This window comes from Ovis aries, chromosome 23, assembly GCF_016772045.2.
Source record: "Ovis aries strain OAR_USU_Benz2616 breed Rambouillet chromosome 23, ARS-UI_Ramb_v3.0, whole genome shotgun sequence".
Classification (NCBI taxonomy): Eukaryota; Metazoa; Chordata; class Mammalia; order Artiodactyla; family Bovidae; genus Ovis; species Ovis aries.
In genome coordinates this window covers 33,431,314-33,449,396 of record NC_056076.1, presented here as the reverse complement: position 1 = coordinate 33,449,396, position 18,083 = coordinate 33,431,314, and the positions used below count along the sequence as shown (strand labels likewise).

General features: G+C 48.0%; 1 protein-coding gene across 2 annotated transcripts in view; it reads right to left on the bottom strand.

The window, feature by feature from the left end:
- The window catches only part of NPC1 (NPC intracellular cholesterol transporter 1), a 43,771-nt gene that overhangs the window by 6,057 nt on the left and 19,631 nt on the right, over positions 1–18,083 (bottom strand). For both annotated transcript variants that reach the window (XM_015103629.3, XM_042239568.1), the window contains exons 7-20: positions 17,808–17,881; positions 16,898–17,268; positions 15,475–15,701; positions 13,803–13,903; positions 11,465–11,567; positions 7,521–7,710; positions 6,801–6,983; positions 5,931–6,045; positions 4,075–4,202; positions 3,839–3,979; positions 2,167–2,256; positions 1,595–1,785; positions 884–999; positions 151–280 (exon numbers count right to left, since the gene is read on the bottom strand). In XM_015103629.3, the coding sequence (XP_014959115.3) occupies positions 151–280; positions 884–999; positions 1,595–1,785; positions 2,167–2,256; positions 3,839–3,979; positions 4,075–4,202; positions 5,931–6,045; positions 6,801–6,983; positions 7,521–7,710; positions 11,465–11,567; positions 13,803–13,903; positions 15,475–15,701; positions 16,898–17,268; positions 17,808–17,881 (2,160 nt within the window). The remainder of the gene's footprint in view (positions 1–150; positions 281–883; positions 1,000–1,594; positions 1,786–2,166; positions 2,257–3,838; positions 3,980–4,074; positions 4,203–5,930; positions 6,046–6,800; positions 6,984–7,520; positions 7,711–11,464; positions 11,568–13,802; positions 13,904–15,474; positions 15,702–16,897; positions 17,269–17,807; positions 17,882–18,083) is intronic.

Sequence of the window (18,083 nt, the reverse complement as noted above, 5' to 3'; positions counted from 1 at the left end):
TCAGAGAAGGGTGGGCACAGGGTGGCACATGGCAGAAAAGAGGCCCTTCCCGCCCACCATGCCCACCCAGCCCCTCCCCGACCCCCACACCATCCCAGCGCACATGACACGGGACTCGGGCATGCAGCTGAACGGCTCAGCTTCCCTTACCCTTTGCCACACTTGGGGTTCGGGTTGTCGGAGAGGAACATGGGCAGGAACCTCATGAAGTCTGCGCCCTGAGGTCTCTGCTTGCCCTCCGGAGTCAGCGGCCGGCAGCGGACACAGGCAGGGTCGACCACTGTGCAAACGGGTGGAGGAGCCCGAGAAGGACGGGTGTCCAGATTAAAACATTTTAAAATAATAATAAAGAAATGGCGGGAGTATCTTCTCCTTAGATCCAGAAGCTTCAAACAAGTGATCTTTGCAGTCTAATGAAGTGGAAGTCCCATTTTCCCCTTACATAGGCTGTACAAATTTCCCTCCCCAAAGCAGGTATTACCAGAGCAGAGGGCTTCCATGTTTTTATGAAGAAAATTCTAGGACAACCTCAACACTCTTATAAAACCATAGGGCAACAGTGACAAAAAAAAGAAAGTAGGCCCATGACAAGCTACAGCCAGATAACAATCAAGAGAGGCCGTTGGTGTCACTGAGAAAAGATAAGAAGCCTGAAAACCAGAGTCCCCTGACCTGGTTCAGCCTGCAGCCCCAGGGGGGGCAGAAGATGGGCTACTGGGGCATCTCCAGAGAGGACCACGGAGGAAGCGGACACGGACAGGGGGATGAGAGCTGGCAACGGCCGATAAAAACAGGTGGAAGTGGAGGTGACATGCAAATGATTTTTAAACAATAAATTCAAACTTTTTCAGAAAGGAGGGAAAGATCTAGAAGGGTCAAGTACCCGACGCATTGCAGAACTGCTCCGTGCTATTGTAGATGCGACAGCAAGATGATTGAGGCTTGACCCAGTCAAAGTAATCGTCAATCCAGGATGACGGGGCAAAGCCTATCCGGGTGCTAGAGAACAGGAGAGAAAGGGTTACGGATGCCCCCACGAGGAGGAAGTCTTCAGTTTCAGTCCCTTTTCCTGAAATTCAGAACTTCCTTTTCTAGACCTTCTCATTCTACCCGGTCAGAAGACAAACCACATAAGTACTTAATGGGAAAGGCTTTCTTATATAAGGTGGTCTTGCTATATTTAAAATGAACAACTAACAAAGATCTATTGTATGGCACATGGAACCCTGCTCAATGTTATGCGGCAGCCTGGATGGGAGGGGGTTTTGGAGGAGAATGGATACATGTACATGTATGGCTGAGTGCCTTCACTGCTCTCCTGAAACCATCACAAGATTGTTAATTGACTATCTCCCAATACAAAATGATTTTGGTGTTAAAAAAATTAAAAACTGAATTAAAAAATAAATAAAATGGTTGTTGCTTAAACCAAAAAGAAAAAAAAAGAATATGAGGCAGTCTAATTAGCCCTTTGAGAGGTTTTGCTCATGTCAAGCTAGATTCAGCCTGCATTCTGCAAGACAGATTTTCCAGAAAAGCCATCTTTAGAGAGAGGGGCAAGGCCCAGGTGCCCGTCTGCAGCTGGGGTACTCACTAGCTGTCCAGCTGGGCAGCTGTGAAGACCTGCTGCACCAGTGAGTCGTTGTTGCAGCCGAGGCCCCCACACACCATGTTCTGACCCTTCGTGGACGTGTAGTCGTGGCCCTCCTCCAGCACGAAGTACACAGGTGGGCCTGCGTGCAGGTACTGATTCAGGGACTGGAAGTAATCCGTCACGTAGGAGTCCTGAGAGGGAGAGCGAGCAGATAATAGGACATGGCGTGAATGTCCCACGAGCCGAGATGCCTCCAGCCCAAGTTCCTGAGTACCCCCATAGCCGGCACCCCTCCCCACCCTGGGCCCAGGGGCTTCTCCGGTCGGTCCCACCCTTAGGAGGGCACCTCATGAGGTCAAGACCAGCTGCTCACATTCTGTAGTGGCGCCCAAGGCCTTAGCACTCAGAAGGCCCAGGTTAGTGGGCAGGACCCCGGGGCTGTCCCTGGGACGTGGGAGAGCCTGCCAGCACCTGTGTTCAGAAGCCGGCAGAGGCTGAAACGACCGTGTGTGTCTGGGAAAACGTATTCACCGTGGGCCAAAGAAGTTAGAATAAAAGAGAAAGCATCTTACATCCGGCATTGAAAGAGACTGATCCAATCCGATCTCTACTTTGTTCAGGACTGCGATGCTGAAAGACAGCACACCCACAAATACTGCTACCTGGAATGAGAAGCGAGTTACAGAGGCAGAGCTGTCCTGAGCTGAATGACACAAATCAGGGACTTCTCTGGTGGTGCAGTGGCAAAGAATCTGCCTGCCAATGCAGGGGACCTGGGTTCGATCCCTGGCCCAGGAAGACCCCACACGCCTCAGAGCAACTAAGCCCGTGTGCCACAACTGCTGAGCCCGCATTCTGCAATAAGAGAAGCCCCTGCAATGAGAAACCCATGTGCCACACTAGATAGCAGCCCTCTGCCCACCACAAGCAGGGAAAGCCCTCGAGCAGAAATAAGGGCCCAGCGCAGCCAAAAATACATTTAAAAAGAAAGAAGAACATAAACCAGATCTTAAACACACAAACAGGACTTTCGTAAACTGAAAAGCAAGTTTAAATGACATACTAAGAAAACAAAGAGTCCGGGGCAGTGGCTGAAGTCACGGTCTCTAGAGCCAAACTACCCGATCCAAATCCCAGTTCTGCCTCTGACAAGCTGAGTGACCCTGGGGCAGTTATTTAACCTCTCTGAGCTGCGATTTCCTTCTCAATAAAGCAGGAAAAATTAGACTTGTAGCATCAGAAAGTTTTCTGGATTACATGAGAAAACTCTAGGAATAATCAATCCAGAATTTAGTGTAGCACGCTGTACCGACCACAGTACCAGATACCAAGTATTCAATAAACGGTAAATATTCCTATTACTGGAATGAATTTATGCTTTTAGCAGAGACGTGATACACTATCGCTATTGGGTATATCCAGCATGTAAACTACGAAACGATCCTCCAGGCTGCTGTGGACAAGGGACACTGCAGGGAGGGAGTGGGCGGGGTGTGTGTGTGGGGCAAGGGGTGTGTGTGTGTGTGTGTGTGGGGGCAGAGTGTGTGCGTGTGTGGGGCAGGGTGTGTGTGTTAGGGTGCGTGTCAGGGTGTGTATGTGGGGGGCGGTGTGTGTGTGTGTGGCAGGGTGTGTGTGTCGGGGGGCAGGGTGTGTGTGTGTGTGCGTGCGTGCGTGCGTGCGTGCGTGTGTGTGTGTGTGACCCTGAAGCTGAGGACAAGAGCGATGAGACAGATTTACCATCCTGGCGGCCGTGGTGCTTACACAAATCTGCAGTAGGTGAGAAACTGGCAGAACTAGACACACACACTGTGGGAATGTCAAACTCGGTTTTGATACTGAGCTACAATTACCTAAGATCGTGGCAGGAAGCTGGGCAAAGGGCAGCAGGCTCCCTCTGTGCTACTCTGTCACTTTCTATGAATCGGTAATTTTTTTTTTTTTTTTAAACCCAAAGCCCCCAAAACTCTTGTTATAATGACTGCTAAAAATATGTTATATTTGTCCATATCTGCTATGGCTTTTTTTTTTGGCAACAGCACACAGCATGAGGGAGTTTAGCTTCCCAACCAGGGACTGAACCCACGCCCCCTGCAGTGGAAGCAGAGTTCTAACCACTGAACCGCCAGCGAAGTCCCATCCATTCTCGGATGTATACTTAACAGCTGTCGGCACCCTTCCCAAGGTGACTTCTCAGAAGGCGGGTGACGAAGCTGTTTGGGGACACCACAACAGACAGGCTCGTACCACGAGGGGCCGCATCCAGTCCTTGAGCAGAAGCGGGGCGTAGGAGTTTCTGAAGAAGCGGAACAAGCAGCTCTCGGAGGCCTGGACGCCTGTGTCGTCTGCTGCCCCCTCGACACAGCAGAGAACGTCCAGCTGGTTCTTCTGAGGGGACCAAGGGAGACAGAGGTCACCCTCTGGCTGCCTCACCCAGACTCCAGATTCAAAGGAAACGGGCTGCCATGCTGATGGCCACTCACCTCTTGCCGCTTAATGTCCAAGCCCAGGAGGCTCACAAAGCAGGTGATCTGCAGGAGGAAGTCGATGAGGACCGCCATGCCCGCGAAGAGAGAGAACGTGTGCACGGCCGGCATCACGGACAGGCCTCCTGCGGGGAGAGGACAGAGGTCACGACCTCCCTGGCCGAGGGCACGCGGCCTCACGCACACATATGCACAGATGAACACGAGGCCCCAGAGCAGCCAAGCCCACGAGGAGACCCCCACCTCCCCTCCCAAAGGCACTTTGTCTGCAGGTGTCACACCAGAACCACCCTGGGAGTTAAACCATAGACTCCGGGGACCTGATCCATCCCACTTTACCAGAACAATGGAAATTCAACCCTAATTCTACTGATCACAATTCTAGGGCCCCATCTCTGTAATGTAACACGCTCTCTGAGCAAACGTACGCACATCAGCACCTGAGAACCATTCATTGCTTATGGGATCTGTTGTGATTCAATCCATAGGAGGGATGGTATTTCAGTCTCTAGGTTTAGTTACAATCAGATGAGGCTGCTGCCTGTAAGCATCCTCCTGGCTACTAAGGCTCAGAAACTGAACACTGGCCGCTCATGGGCCACACGTATATCAACCCATTTTGTGTGTATGCTGTGTGTACGCTCAGCTGCTCAGTCATGTCCAGCTCTTTGCAACCTCATGGACTGCAGCCCGCAAGGCTCCTCTATCCGTAGGACTCTCCAGGTAAGAATACCGGAGTGGGCTGCCATTTCCAATTCCAATATCAGAATTTTAAAACATTAAAAAAACGTAAGGAGCCAATACTTCCCACTGAAGTCACAGTGTCACTTGAGTGGGAAAAACAAAACAAAACTCTAGATTCACAATGTTGCTTGAGAAGAAAACTGAACCTGGCTCTTATAAATGGGAGCCATGGGGTCCCCCACACCCCCAACCCCTCCTGTTCTCACAAAGTCACTCCAACCTTAAAGCCCAGGGTCAGCTGCTGTCACCAACACACTTGGCTGGTTTTCTTATCATAGAAAGAAAGGAAGTAACTTTTTGGCACCAGTATCTATCAGAAGGAGCCACAGAGCCATGGGCCCCACGTGCGCTGCTTCATGGAAGTGGAGGAGGACGTGCGTACTGGTGCAGGAGTCTGAAGACCATGCGTGTACCGTCCCTCCTGTGGCCCCTTGTAAGGCGTCTTGAGGCCCCTGGAGACTTTTCCACTTGTGACCACAGACCGTGTGTCTTTCCTGGACTTACGGGGCAATCCTAGCCCGCGTCCTGTGCAGAGGACGCGGCCAGTGTTCTCTTACTACACACCAGACATGGGGCAAGGAGGGGCCTACTGGATTTCTCCATGTGAAAGAAGACAGGAACGCTGGGTTGTGTTCCAGCTCGTGGCTCCTTGTACAGAAGGAAGATTCGAGACCCTCTGCTCAGTCACAAGGGTGCTTCCCAGTGAACTGAGTGTGCCGAGGAGGAAGACCACCCTCAGGAACAGGGGTACACACCTCAAGGGCTAATGCCTGTGACTGTAGAGTTGCTGCTGGGGGCACTGTGCTGGGAGGACTCGTGGCTGTGCAAGGCTGCTATTTTCAAAACCCAGCACTCACCAGTGCTGCTCAAAAGGGGAAGGGGCAGGAGCTCTAGGTATCTCAACCAACCACATCAACACCACCCCAAAGCAACGCGAAAGAAGACGCTTGCTAATGGTGCCCAAGTTAATGCCACCGATCCTCTTCGTGGTCCACTCTGATACTTTAGAAATACAGAATAAAGCTTAACAAAGGAAGAACGCAGAGGGGCATTCTGATACACCCAGGCTCAGCACGTTGCAGAGCTGGCCGAATTCCAGGAGTAATTACCTAAGAAAAACGCTACTGTCTCAGCGAAGGATGAGAGGAACATGCTGGGAGCCACTTCTCCCAGGACGCGGCCCACCTGTTGGTCCAGGGTTTCCCCTTGAAGACGTTCATCTCTCTACAAAACAAAAAAAAGTGAAACATGCAACATTCACATTTCTCAATTACAATGCCACCTCTTTGCTTCTTGGCTGCCTTGTGTTACCTTGATGGGAAAGAACAATGACTGGTAGCATCTACTTGTTTATAAACCTTATACAATAAAGAGGTGCAGACCCCAAACTTTTCATGTTGATTCATTCAGGGTATTTCTGAAGCCCGGAGCCAAGGGAACAGGTGAGAGGCTAAAGGATTGAATCAGGTTTCAGGAAAATCCATGCAACATAGGCTGCAAGTGGCTGAACCTTTAAATAACACTCTTAGGTGCCACTGGGCCTCTGCCCAGGTGAGGCCTGCAGGACAAGGGACCCTGGAAGAACCAACAGACTGACAGCATCTTCTACATCAGGGTCCTATGTTGACCTTTGGCCTTTTAATAGCACTTTTTCAAGTCCTTCCTTCTTCTATACTATGTGGAATCATTTTAATAGCGGCTCTGCCCAAAATATTTTCCACAAGTGCATCAGCACTTTTTGCATGCATGCTGCATGTATTTAAAACCAATTCTCACTTTGTATCTATGCCACCAAGCAAAGAGAAGGGTCTTATACTTCTTGGTCTCAAAGGGTCCAGAACAAGCACCAATACGCAAGTACTCAGAGGCATGGAAATGAAGCCTCCACGTGTCACGCTCACAGGTACCCTGCATCGAGCCAGCATGCGTGCACGTGGAGCCTGGCACCTGGTCAGATGCTGTGAGGCTCTGAGACTTACCTGGTAGGTCTGGACCAGGATGAAGATGTTGTCCACCCCCACAGCCAGCACGAGGAATGGGATGACTTCGATCACAATGAGGGTCAGGGGGACCCCGATGTAGCTGAAGATGCCCAAGGAGCAGGCCACCGAGCTCAACACAATCAGGACCCCGGCAATGCCCAGGGAGATTTTCGAATCCACCTGGAGATACCACGAAGACATGAATCAGCATTTATAGTGTTTTCTGTCCTGTTCCTAACAGGATCTCACTGTCACCTTTTTACATGCTTATTCCCCATCCAGATTTCAACGTACAGTTCAAGGTTTGAGAGAAGACGTGAAAAGCTATCTAGGTCTTCCCGAGCCACATATTTCAGGGCCTACATTCTTAGGTGATGGCAAATTAGGGGGGAAAAAATGAATTAGGGGAAGTAAATTTTAAGCTGAAGATAAACATTTGGAAATAAAGAAAATAAGGGCAGGAAGCAGAAAATGTGACAAACAGTTAAAACACTGACAACTTCCCGTTAGGACCCCATGATTCCACCGCAGGGGGAATGGTCAGGGAACGAAGACCCCAAATGCCACATGCCGAGTCGTATGGCCAAAAAATTAAAAAAGCACAGGACAATTTAAGGCAGTTTTGAACATAATGAACTATGACATCATGCTGTGTACTGCCATTTCTAATACACACACACATACACGTACAGATATATACACATACACCCCTCTTACCAGAAGCCTGCGACAGCTTTTGATATGCCCCAAGGCTATGGAAATATATAAAAACATGACGCCATAGCTGATCAGAACAGTGAAGACGTCACTGTTACTTTCACGGTTTAGTTCATCTTCAATGCTTCGTTCAGCCTTAAAAGAAATGGTCAGATTTGGATTCTCGTAGTTTTTCACAAAATTAATGAACCTAAAAGGGTAAGCAAAATTTTATACTGTTAGTTAAAAACTGAGTGACAGCTAAGTGAGGAACTTCTTCCTAACTTTTACGACATAAAAGCCACACTTAACCCTTCTCCCTCATGAGGACTTTCTCTACTCACCAGAGGACAAAGTTCCAGATATGCTGAGTTTTCTACCATTTAAAACAAGTTGGGACCAAGTTTAAAAACTGCTTCATAGTCTCATTTCATTTTTTATGAAAACTGATTTCTAAGTGCAGTGTGTTATAATATAGATATATGCTCATAGAACAAAAATTTTAAAAATCAATCTCAGAGTCAATGCAATCCCTACCAGTATCCTAGCTGACTTCTTTATAGAAAGACAAATGGACTCTAAAATTCTTATGGCATTGCAAGGGGCCTAGAACAGCCAAAATGTTCTTCAAGAAAAACAAAGTGGGAGAATTCATGCTCCGTAATTTGAAACTTACTACCAACCAACAGTAATCAAGACAGACAGTCTGGTTACCAGCATAAGGACAAGCATACAGGACAAAGGATCAGAACTAAGAGTCCAGAAACATGCCAAGTATTTTCACCTAATTTTCAATAAAGGTGGCAAGACTATCAATGGGGGAAAGAATAATCTTTTCAACAAATGGTGTGGGACAACTGGACAGCCATATGCGAATGAACGCAGTTGAGCCCTTACCTCATATCATAGACAAAGAACTCAATGGATCAAAGACCTACATGTAAGAGCTAAAACCATATGACTGTCAGGTGAATACATAGGTGTAAACGTCCAGGTCCCTGGGTTATAAAACGGTTTCTTAGCTATGACCCCAAAAGTATGAGTAATAAAAGACAAGACAGATGAATTGGACTTTATCAAAATTAAAAACTTTTAGGGTTCAGAAGACACCATTCAGAAAGCAAAAACACAGACCAGAGAAAAGGAGAAGATATTTGGAAGTCATAGATCTGATAAAGGATTTACAGAATATATAAGAATTCTTTTAATTTGATAATAAAAACATAAACAACCCAGTCAAAAAATGGGCAAAGGATACGAATAAACATTTCTCCAAGAAAGTTAATATAAATGGGCAACCGGTGCATGAAGAGGTATTCGAATTCCTTAGTCACCAGGGAAATGCAAATCAAAACTGCAATGAGGGCATTGCCTGGTGGTCCTGTGCTGAGGACTTTGTGCTTTCACAGCCAACCCAGGTTCAAGCCCTGGTTGGGGAACAAAGATCCCATAAGCTGCACAGTGTGGACAGGGAAAAAAAAAAAAAAAACCAACTGCAATGAGATATCAGTTTATACCCACTGGGATAGCTAGAATCAAAAAAGTCAAACAACAACAAGTGCTGGCAAGGGGTGGAAAATGTGAATGCTCGCTACAGGCTGGAGGGAATGTAGAATGGTGCAGTCACTTGGTTTTTTGGCTTCACTGCACAGCATGGGGGATCTTAGTTCCCTAACCCGTGGGAGGGCAGTCTAAATCACGGGACCACAAGGGAAGATCCACTGGGGCAGTCAGTTTGGAAAGAGTCTGGCAGCTCCTCAGAGTTACCATATGACCAAGTAAGTCTACTCCTAGATGTATAAGAACCAAGAGAAAGGAAAACACATTCACACAAACAGAGAAATGGAGGCATGTTCACACAAAAACTTGATGTGAAAGCTTATAGCATTATTCCTAATGGTTAAAGGTGGTGGTAAAGAATCTGCCTGCAATGCAGGGAGACCCAGGTTCAAACCCTGGGTCAGGAAGATCCCCTAGAGAAGGGAATGGCTACCCACTCCACTGGAGAATTGAGGAGGATCTCATGGACAGAGGAGCCTGGCAGGCTGCAGTCCATGGGGTCACAAAGATCAGACACAACTGAGTAACTTTCTGAGAAATAATGCACATGTTCATCAGCTGATGAGTGGATAAACAAAATGTGATCTATCTATAGGACGGAATGATCTTCTGCCATAAAAAAGAGTAAGTATTGGCACATGCTGCAACTTGGATGAACCTTGAAAACATTATTCTAAGTGAACGAAGCCAGATGGGAAAGCCCTCGTATGTAATTCCATCCATAGAGACGTCTGGAACAGGAGAACTGATGGAGACAGAAAGCAGGCCGAGGGTTATGTAGGGCCAGGTGTTAGTAGGGAAATTGCTACAGGAAATGGGATTTCTGTCTGTGGTAAAGAAAATGCTCTAAAATTGACTATGGTGATGTCTGCACATATCAGTGAAAATACTAAAAGCTACTCAACTGTACACATCGAATGGGTAAATTGTATAGTATACGAATATCCCAACAAAGCTGTTCAGTGTCCCATTCTCCTGGGCCTGATGCCTGTTCTTCAGAGGTTACATCACAGCTAACGGGTTCCTGAGTCACTTACTTGATATACTTTCTAGGCGTGGACAGCATGCATGACATATATTTGCTCAAATATGCTGACCACAGTTTTTATTTAACAACTGGTTCCAAATAGGAAAAGGAGTATGTCAAGGCTATATATTGTCACCCTGCTTATTTAACTTATATGCAGAGTACATCATGAGAAACGCTGGACTGGAAGAAACACAGGCTGGAATCAAGATTGCCGGGAGAAATATCAATAACCTCAGATATGCAGATGACACCACCTTTATGGCAGAAAGTGAAGAGGAGCTAAAAAGCCTCTTGATGAAAGTGAAAGAAGAGAGCGAAAAAGTTGGCCTAAAGCTCAACATTCAGAAAACGAAGATCATGGCATCGGGTCCCATCATTTCATGGCAAACAGATGGGGAAACAGTGGAAACAGTGGCAGACTTTACTGTTTTGGGCTGCAGAATCACTGCAGATGGCGACTGCAGCCATGAAATTAAAAGACGCTTACTCCTTGGAAGAAAAGTTATGACCAACCTAGATAGCATATTCAAAAGCAGAGACATTACTTTGCTGACTAAGGTCCATCTAGTCAAGGCTATGGTTTTCCTGTGGTCATGTATGGATGTGAGAGCTGGACTGTGAAGAAGGCTGAGCGCTGAAGAATTGATGCTTTTGAACTGTGGTGTTGGAGAAGACTCTTGAGAGTCCCTTGGACTGCAAGGAGATCCAACCAGTCCATCCTAAAGGAGATCAGCCCTGGGATTTCTTTGGAAGGAATGATGCTGAAGCTGAAACTCCAGTACTCTGGCCACCTCATGCGAAGAGTTGACTCATTGGAAAAAACTCTGATGATGAGAGGGATTGGGGGCAGGAGGAGAAGGGGATGACCGAGGATAAGATGGCTGGATGGCATCACGGACTCGATGGACCTGAGTCTGAGTGAACTCTGGGAGATGGTGATGGACAGGGAGGCCTGGCGTGCTGCGATTCATGGGGTCGCAAAGAGTCGGACACGACTGAGCGACTGAACTGAACTAAGCCATATGTTAATACTTACCTCATTACCTGTAATAATGGCATAACATTCTACTACACTTCTCCTTACTAATACACATTTAGCTTACTCCCAGGTTTTGCTGTTAGAAAATAACACAAGGAGCATTCTGCATAGATACCTGTGCATTCCTGTTGCAGGACTATGTATTTAAAGAATGTTTACAAGTTAATTTATTTATAGATTTTTGTTTTCACAGCATCACTAGAACCAAGTGAAAAAAATGGCATGACTTAGATCTGATGTTGCTTAATTTAGTTGAATGTCATATCAATGCTTTCTGCTAGCGTCCACCTCCCTGTAAGAAGAGCAGCTGGTTTACCGACCCTGTGAGCAACTCACTCTCTTTCCCAGGCCTGGGCCCTCTGGAGCTTCTCTGTATCGTTATAGTAATTATTGACAGGAAAAGTGATCACAAGGGCTGTGGCGTTATTGTAGTTTTGATCTAGAAAGGAAAAAGGTGACATCAAAAAGCAGATTACAAGTGTGCAGAAAACCAGATCAATACGAGGGGGGCGGAAATCACAAGCTGGCTAGGTGCCCAGTTTCTCACGGGGCTGAAGCTTAAACACGCCTGAGCTGTTGGAACAAAATGGGAGGTCACTTGACGTGGCGCTTGTGTAGTTCAGCTAGGGAGAAAAGGGGACTCTCGAGCAAACGTAGACGCACTTGTCATTCCATCATCATGACTACCCAGCACGTGCTGGGTGACAATTTCAAACAAAGCGGAAAGGTGTTCGGGGGGAAAGTCTCTCCTCCCTCCGTTCCCATCTGTGCCTTAGCTCTCCTCCTCACACCATGACGGCTGCGGCCCCTACCAGCCGCAGTCCACGTGCACATGCACGGGCTTCCCCTTGCCTTCCTGTTCACACAAATAGTAACACACCCTTCTGCAAATGCTGCCTTTAAATTCATATCCTGAGAATGCTGCTTTAATACACCGCACTTCCTTATTCTTGTTTCTGCTTATGATGTTTTCTAGTCCAGTTTAACTCCATCTCCAGTTGATGAACAGCTTTGCAAGTTTGGATGTTTTTCTTATAAGTAGAATTACTACAAAAATTAACCTGATATTTCTAACACATAAAATCTATATTTGTAGGATCAAATCGTACAAGTACTCAGAATCCAAAAAAAAAAAAAAAAAAAGGACATTTTAAATTCGGATGGATCTCCCAAACTGCCCTCCAAAAATGCCATCCTGTTTTTCATTACTTTATTCAACAAAGTATTTGCTGAGACCTACTGTGTGCCCGTGTTGTTTTAGGGACTGTGGATACATTAATGAGCAACAGAGGTTAAAAACCTCAACTTTCCTAGCGCTTATATTCTAGAACCATCTACACTCCCGCCAAAATGCAGTTTGCCCAAGCAGGGTTTCATGCACACAAAGTTTTGTCAAATTCTCAGATCTTTGCTTTACCATCTGATCTGAGCCACCACGGAAGACCATAAGACTATAAAGACTGCCTGCAATGCAAGAAACCAGGTTCGAGCCCTGAGTTGGGAAGATCCCCTGGAGGAGGAAATGGCAACACACTCCAGCATTCTTGCCTGGGAAAACCCATTGACAGAGGAGCCTGGCAGGCTACAACAGACCATGGGGTTTCAAAGAGTTGGATACCACTGAGTGACTAAGGCTTTGACTTTAGATCTTTGCTAATCTGTTTGTTATGTAAAAGACTGAAGTGAGAGGTGTTTCACTAGCTTGAGTAAGGTTCAGCACTTTCTCCATACAATTAAAAGCCCTTTGTACTTCTCTTATTAACATGCACAGAGCTCTGCCCACTTCTTTTGGGGAGCTGACCTTGTCTTTTTTCCTCAAGAGCTCTCTGTATTAAGGAAACACTGTTATGTATACTAACTTTTTCCTGCTCCAGTTGGCTATTTGTTCAGTTTCTTAAAATTTTACGTTTCTTCTCTACACAGGAACTTTAAATTCTCACACAAACTCATCATGGTTTCCTTTTGCGGCTTTGCATTGTGTGTCCTGCTTAGAAATACCTTCTCCATCTAAAAATTACTTTATAGCTCATAATCTCTCCCTTCCCACCGGATGAGAAGAATATCTGGCCTCTTCAACCGGCTGGAGAAAAACCTGTTGAGCTGCTTATAATTAGGCTTCAGACGCCAATGCTACCACGTGAGTTATTACCCCATCTACCTGGAGTAATTTGAGCAAAGCCCCACTGCTCCTCCCACTGGAATTGTCTGACTCCTTAACCAAGGTGGTTTAGAAGGAAAAAAAAAATCTCCTTTCTTTCCCTCTATATCTCACGTCTCTCCTCCATTACTGATGTTCTTAACCTGAGGTCCATGGACTGGCTGGGGGCTCTCTGGATGAGTTTCAAGGGTCCCATGAACTTGAGACTGAGCAACATATTATGTGGATGTTGAGACCAAGTAACATATTATGTGGATGTTAACAGTGACGTTGTTCTGGGAATATGTCCTTAGCTGTTGACAGCTTCTTGGAAAGTAACCTAAAAATGGCTTAAACCACTTCTTCCAAATGCACGATAAAACCAAAAGCCAAAGGACATATGGTATTTGGGATGCAGTATGTTGGGTAATTAATGAGTGTCTGACTGATGACATCCTCATAATTACCACCTGACTGTTAATGACAGAACCAAGACTGCTTTATCCAGTAAGGAGAGTAAAAGCTTCTCTCACTTACCATCATAGCCTCCAAGCACAAGCCATGGGAACACTGGGCCACCAAACGTCCCCAGGCAAGGATCGTGGAGCAAACTGGTGTCATTCAGGGAAGCAGGAGCCCTGCCAGGAATTCAGAGAACACATTCCAATTAGAACAACCTCAACACATCACAGAGACCCAGACGTTTACACAACAGTCACGAGGCTGATTAAGAATGTGGGCCTGAGGTCCCCTTGGGTGAATGATACAGTTCAGTATTTGCTTTTGGAGCTCAGAGTCACTGAGAGAGAGGCAGGCAAATACAGTCAGATGTGGCTGACATCAGCTGGTGCCCAGAGGAGGAAGCTGCTAATATGAGGTGAAAGCTGTCACTATAAAGAGAACTTTAGGTACAGACCCGGTCTCTAAGGAGGAGGGGGAATTCACCTGCACAGGAGGAGGGGAAGGCTTCCAGGCACCATACCAGCAGGAAGAGAAGAAAAGAGCATGAGGAGAAAAGAGAACAGACAGTGGCCTGAGGGACCACAGGAAGGCCTGGGTCTGTGCGTGGGGTACCCATGATGGGGGCCTCCCAAGGAGGGGGTGGCGCTGGGAAGGAAGGAGGCAATGGAAGGAAGGGGTAAGCGTCTTGACCAGCGGTTGGGGTTTTTATTCTGTTGGCACCTGGGAACAATCAAAGCACTTATTGCTTCACAGGCTCGTGTTTATAGAGGTGACCACCTGAAGACCGTAAACACAGCACAAGCGCCTAGAGTCAGCCACACTCCAGGAACAAGAACAGACGGAACCTCAGGTCACTGAACGGGGCCAGAAGCCAGAGTACTTGGCTGTGGAGACGTGGTTAATTGAGCAGCATGTTCAAAGGTGACGGGGAGCGATTTCTCTGCTTCTGTAATGAACGAACAGCCAGAGCGGTTGTCTGAGTGGCTGAACAACTTTCTGTGGGCCAGGTCAGACCAAGTGACAGGGCGTCCAGGGAGGGCAGAGAAGCGAGCGCTCCTCCTGTCACAGGGCAGGCCTAAAGGTCACCTCACAGGTCACCCCGCGCGGCTTCTCTGTGACGAACTCAAACCACACCCTGGCCTGTGCGGCCAGACAAGCCTCCGACGCAAAGCAACTTCAGTGTTCTCCCATCTACACTGAACTGCAATCCGGCCCCTACTCCTTGAGGGGACGCTGCATGTTGTGAAATCAATTTATATTTGAAAGATAAGAAAAAGCATTAGAGGCTTCTGTCTTTGCACCAAGAAACCAGCTCAGAAATGCTTGGGGTGGTATGGCAGATGCAACTAGGTGTCATCCAGCTGGGAGGGAGTCAGGGGCTGGGAGGTACCTCGATGACACATGGTGAACACTCCACCTCAGGGCCTTTGCACCTGCTGCCCGTCTACTTGGAAAGCATTTCCCCAACTCTCACAGGCTCCCTCTGTTCCCCTCCACTGAGCAGGCTCTGCTGCACTTGGGAGTGGCACTTCCAGGCAAGCCCATCCTCGCCCGGCTTCCTTCTCCCTTCTCCCATGGCATCGCCTGGACCTGGCACTGCCTTGACCCAGCATCAGGCCGAGTATCACTTTACCCTGAGGGTCCCGCTGTTTGCTCCCTGCTTGGGCTCTAGCAACTACAGCGGTGTGTGGCAACAGCAGCTGTCACCTACTGGAGGGACGGAGGAAGGACCACCCCCGCCACGTACCGGACGCAGTAGAGGAAGTGCGTGTGGTAATCCGCATACACGAAGAAGTCGTCCCCGACCTGATGGTCCAGCACGGAGTGGCTGTTCTGGAAGTAGTTCAGCACGCTGAGGACGGTGCAGTTCTGGTTGTATGGCGAGAGGGGCGCCACGCAGATATCCCGCAGGGTCACAGTCTCGTTGTTGTAAGAAGCAGTGATGCTCTCGATGGCGGTTTGTAAGTCAAGGACCTGAAAGAGGATATTTTCAAATAAACCCAGAGATACATCAGTTTTCCTTCAGATGTTGATTAACGCTTACTGCTCTGGGGCGGTGGCGGGGGGGCAGTGGTTAGAAGATAAAAGAGTCTTTGGGGAAAATCCTTCCTGAGGCAGGGGAGAAGACTGAGATAAATGAGGATGAAAATATTTTTAAGTTTACCATAATTTTGCTGAGGATCAGCAAACTGGGGCACTCAGAGAGAGGGGGAGGGGACACCATGACAGGCCACATCCCACAGAAGGACACACCAACACGGGCCCTCCCACCTGTAGCAACAGTGGCCTCGAAGGGGAGCCCGGGGACATCTGCTGGGTCTTCCTGACAGGCCCTCCCGTCCCCAACAACCACCACCTCACTCCATACTATGCTTATTTACATATATTCTAGTAGAGAATACAAATACACTGCAGGAGGTAAATGACAACATGTGCACCTTTTGCAACAAACTGGGAGAAAGCAATGGTCACCAGGTGTAAAAGATTGTGTTAGACTCTTGGGAACATGCTGATGTTTTCTCAGCTATCAGACATTCTGTAGGGCAAGAGCAATGTTGAGAGGAAAAAGTATGCAAATGTACTACTGTTCATTGAGAATTAAGTGGGAGGCAGTTAATTTACAGACAGCTCTCCAGGGCAAGTGTGGGAAGGGAGGATGGGCAGATTTAAAGGATTCCGTAGGAGCATGGGGTGGATCTTATTCCAAACGCAGGCCAGGAGCCCACATTCAGGCAGTGACAAGGTCATTCCTGCAGTTGCTGGGGGGTGAGGGTCCGCAGTGATCCAGCAGCCCCTCCGAGGTCTCTAAGACAACACAAGAAGCTTTATCCCTTTGGGTCCTGGTGTATTACTTTTCAATTACTAGCAGAAAAAATTATTAAGTTCTGAAGGTGAATATATTAATAAATACATTCTGTTTCAATAGAGACATGCTCTTCTCAATTTCAAGCAAGACCTCCTGTATGAAATAAATACAAAAGTGGTCTACAGTAAATTTTTCACTAAGTTCAACACTGGCCACTTTTTTGAAAGTACGTGAAAAATGTCTTATCATTAAGGTTTACTAGATAAACCATCACAGTCAGCCCGAAACCCACATCAAGTAATCTGGTTGAAAGCTGGCCTGGTGCTGGCTTCCCTGGAAGTGGCTTCTGCCAAGAGCTGATTACCTGGTGCAGAATGTCTATGGCGAGGGGAGGCCCGAAGGGCACGTCGGCTCCGGAGGGGTAGGGCTCGTATGTGTGCGGCGGGGTGTGGGGGGCCCGGATGATGAGCTGCTCGGTGCGGAAGAAGGGCCCGAAGTGCGTGTCGAAGTACTCCTTCTCCTGGCGGGCCCGGCTGCCGGGGGCCGACCAGAGGTCCACCGGGTCGGTTGTGACCCGGACGAACACCAGGCCTGAGGAACAGGCGGCGATGAAGGCCACGGAGAAGAACACGACACAGCCGGGGTGCCTCACACAGAAGGAGCCCCACCGTTCGAAGAGCCGCCGCAGATGGGCCTCCAAGGCGGCACCCAGAGGGTCACAGCAGGTTGGCCCCCCTGGAAGAGCAGGAGAGGAAGGGAGGGGGAAGGTTAAGAGCCAAGCCATTCCTGAAAGTCGGAACAGGGAGTGTTAGCTACCACTGCATGTGGCGAGACTCACAGCCACACAGGGACACCCAGGGACGTGCATGAGACCATCCCCTGCCCCATCCAGCTACCTGTCTGCTGGAGAAGCGGCCCTGCTCACCGGCCCACAGTGACCACCAGCCCCTCCCCGAGAGAGACAGTACTCACACAGAAGCCTCGGAAAAGCCAAGTGCTCTGAGCATTCCAGCCAAAGCAGTTCCCTCCAACTGTTCCTGCCCTCTGCTCTCACCCCAGGCCAGGTTCACTCTACAGATATTATGAGCCAGGCGATTCCCATCTGCCACCTGTTTCCAGCTGTCAGTGCTGCAAACACAGGGACCCTGTCCCCATCAGTCGTGTCCCCAGCCCGGGCTCAGTGCTGCTCCCAGAAGAGGCGCGTCAACGGTAAAGAAACAAACACTCTCTTGCCAACGGTGCCAACCCTTTTACTTAAGTACAAATGTGCCTACCTTTGTCACTGGCGTTTATAGAGAAAGGTATATTGCCATCAATGGGGGTAAACTCAGAGACAAAATACCGTTTTCTGAAAGACAAAAGCACATAAGTCATGTTAGTGGACTTCAGCATCATGAGATTGTTCTTGACGGTCACACAACCCTATCAAAAGCTTACTTCCTCATCCTGTTTGCTTCCTTCCTAACTGGTGCCTTCCTTTCCCAAAGCTCCCTTGCTCCAGGTCTCTCTGCTCACTAGTCTCAGGGGAAATTTTAAGAAGGTATTAAGAA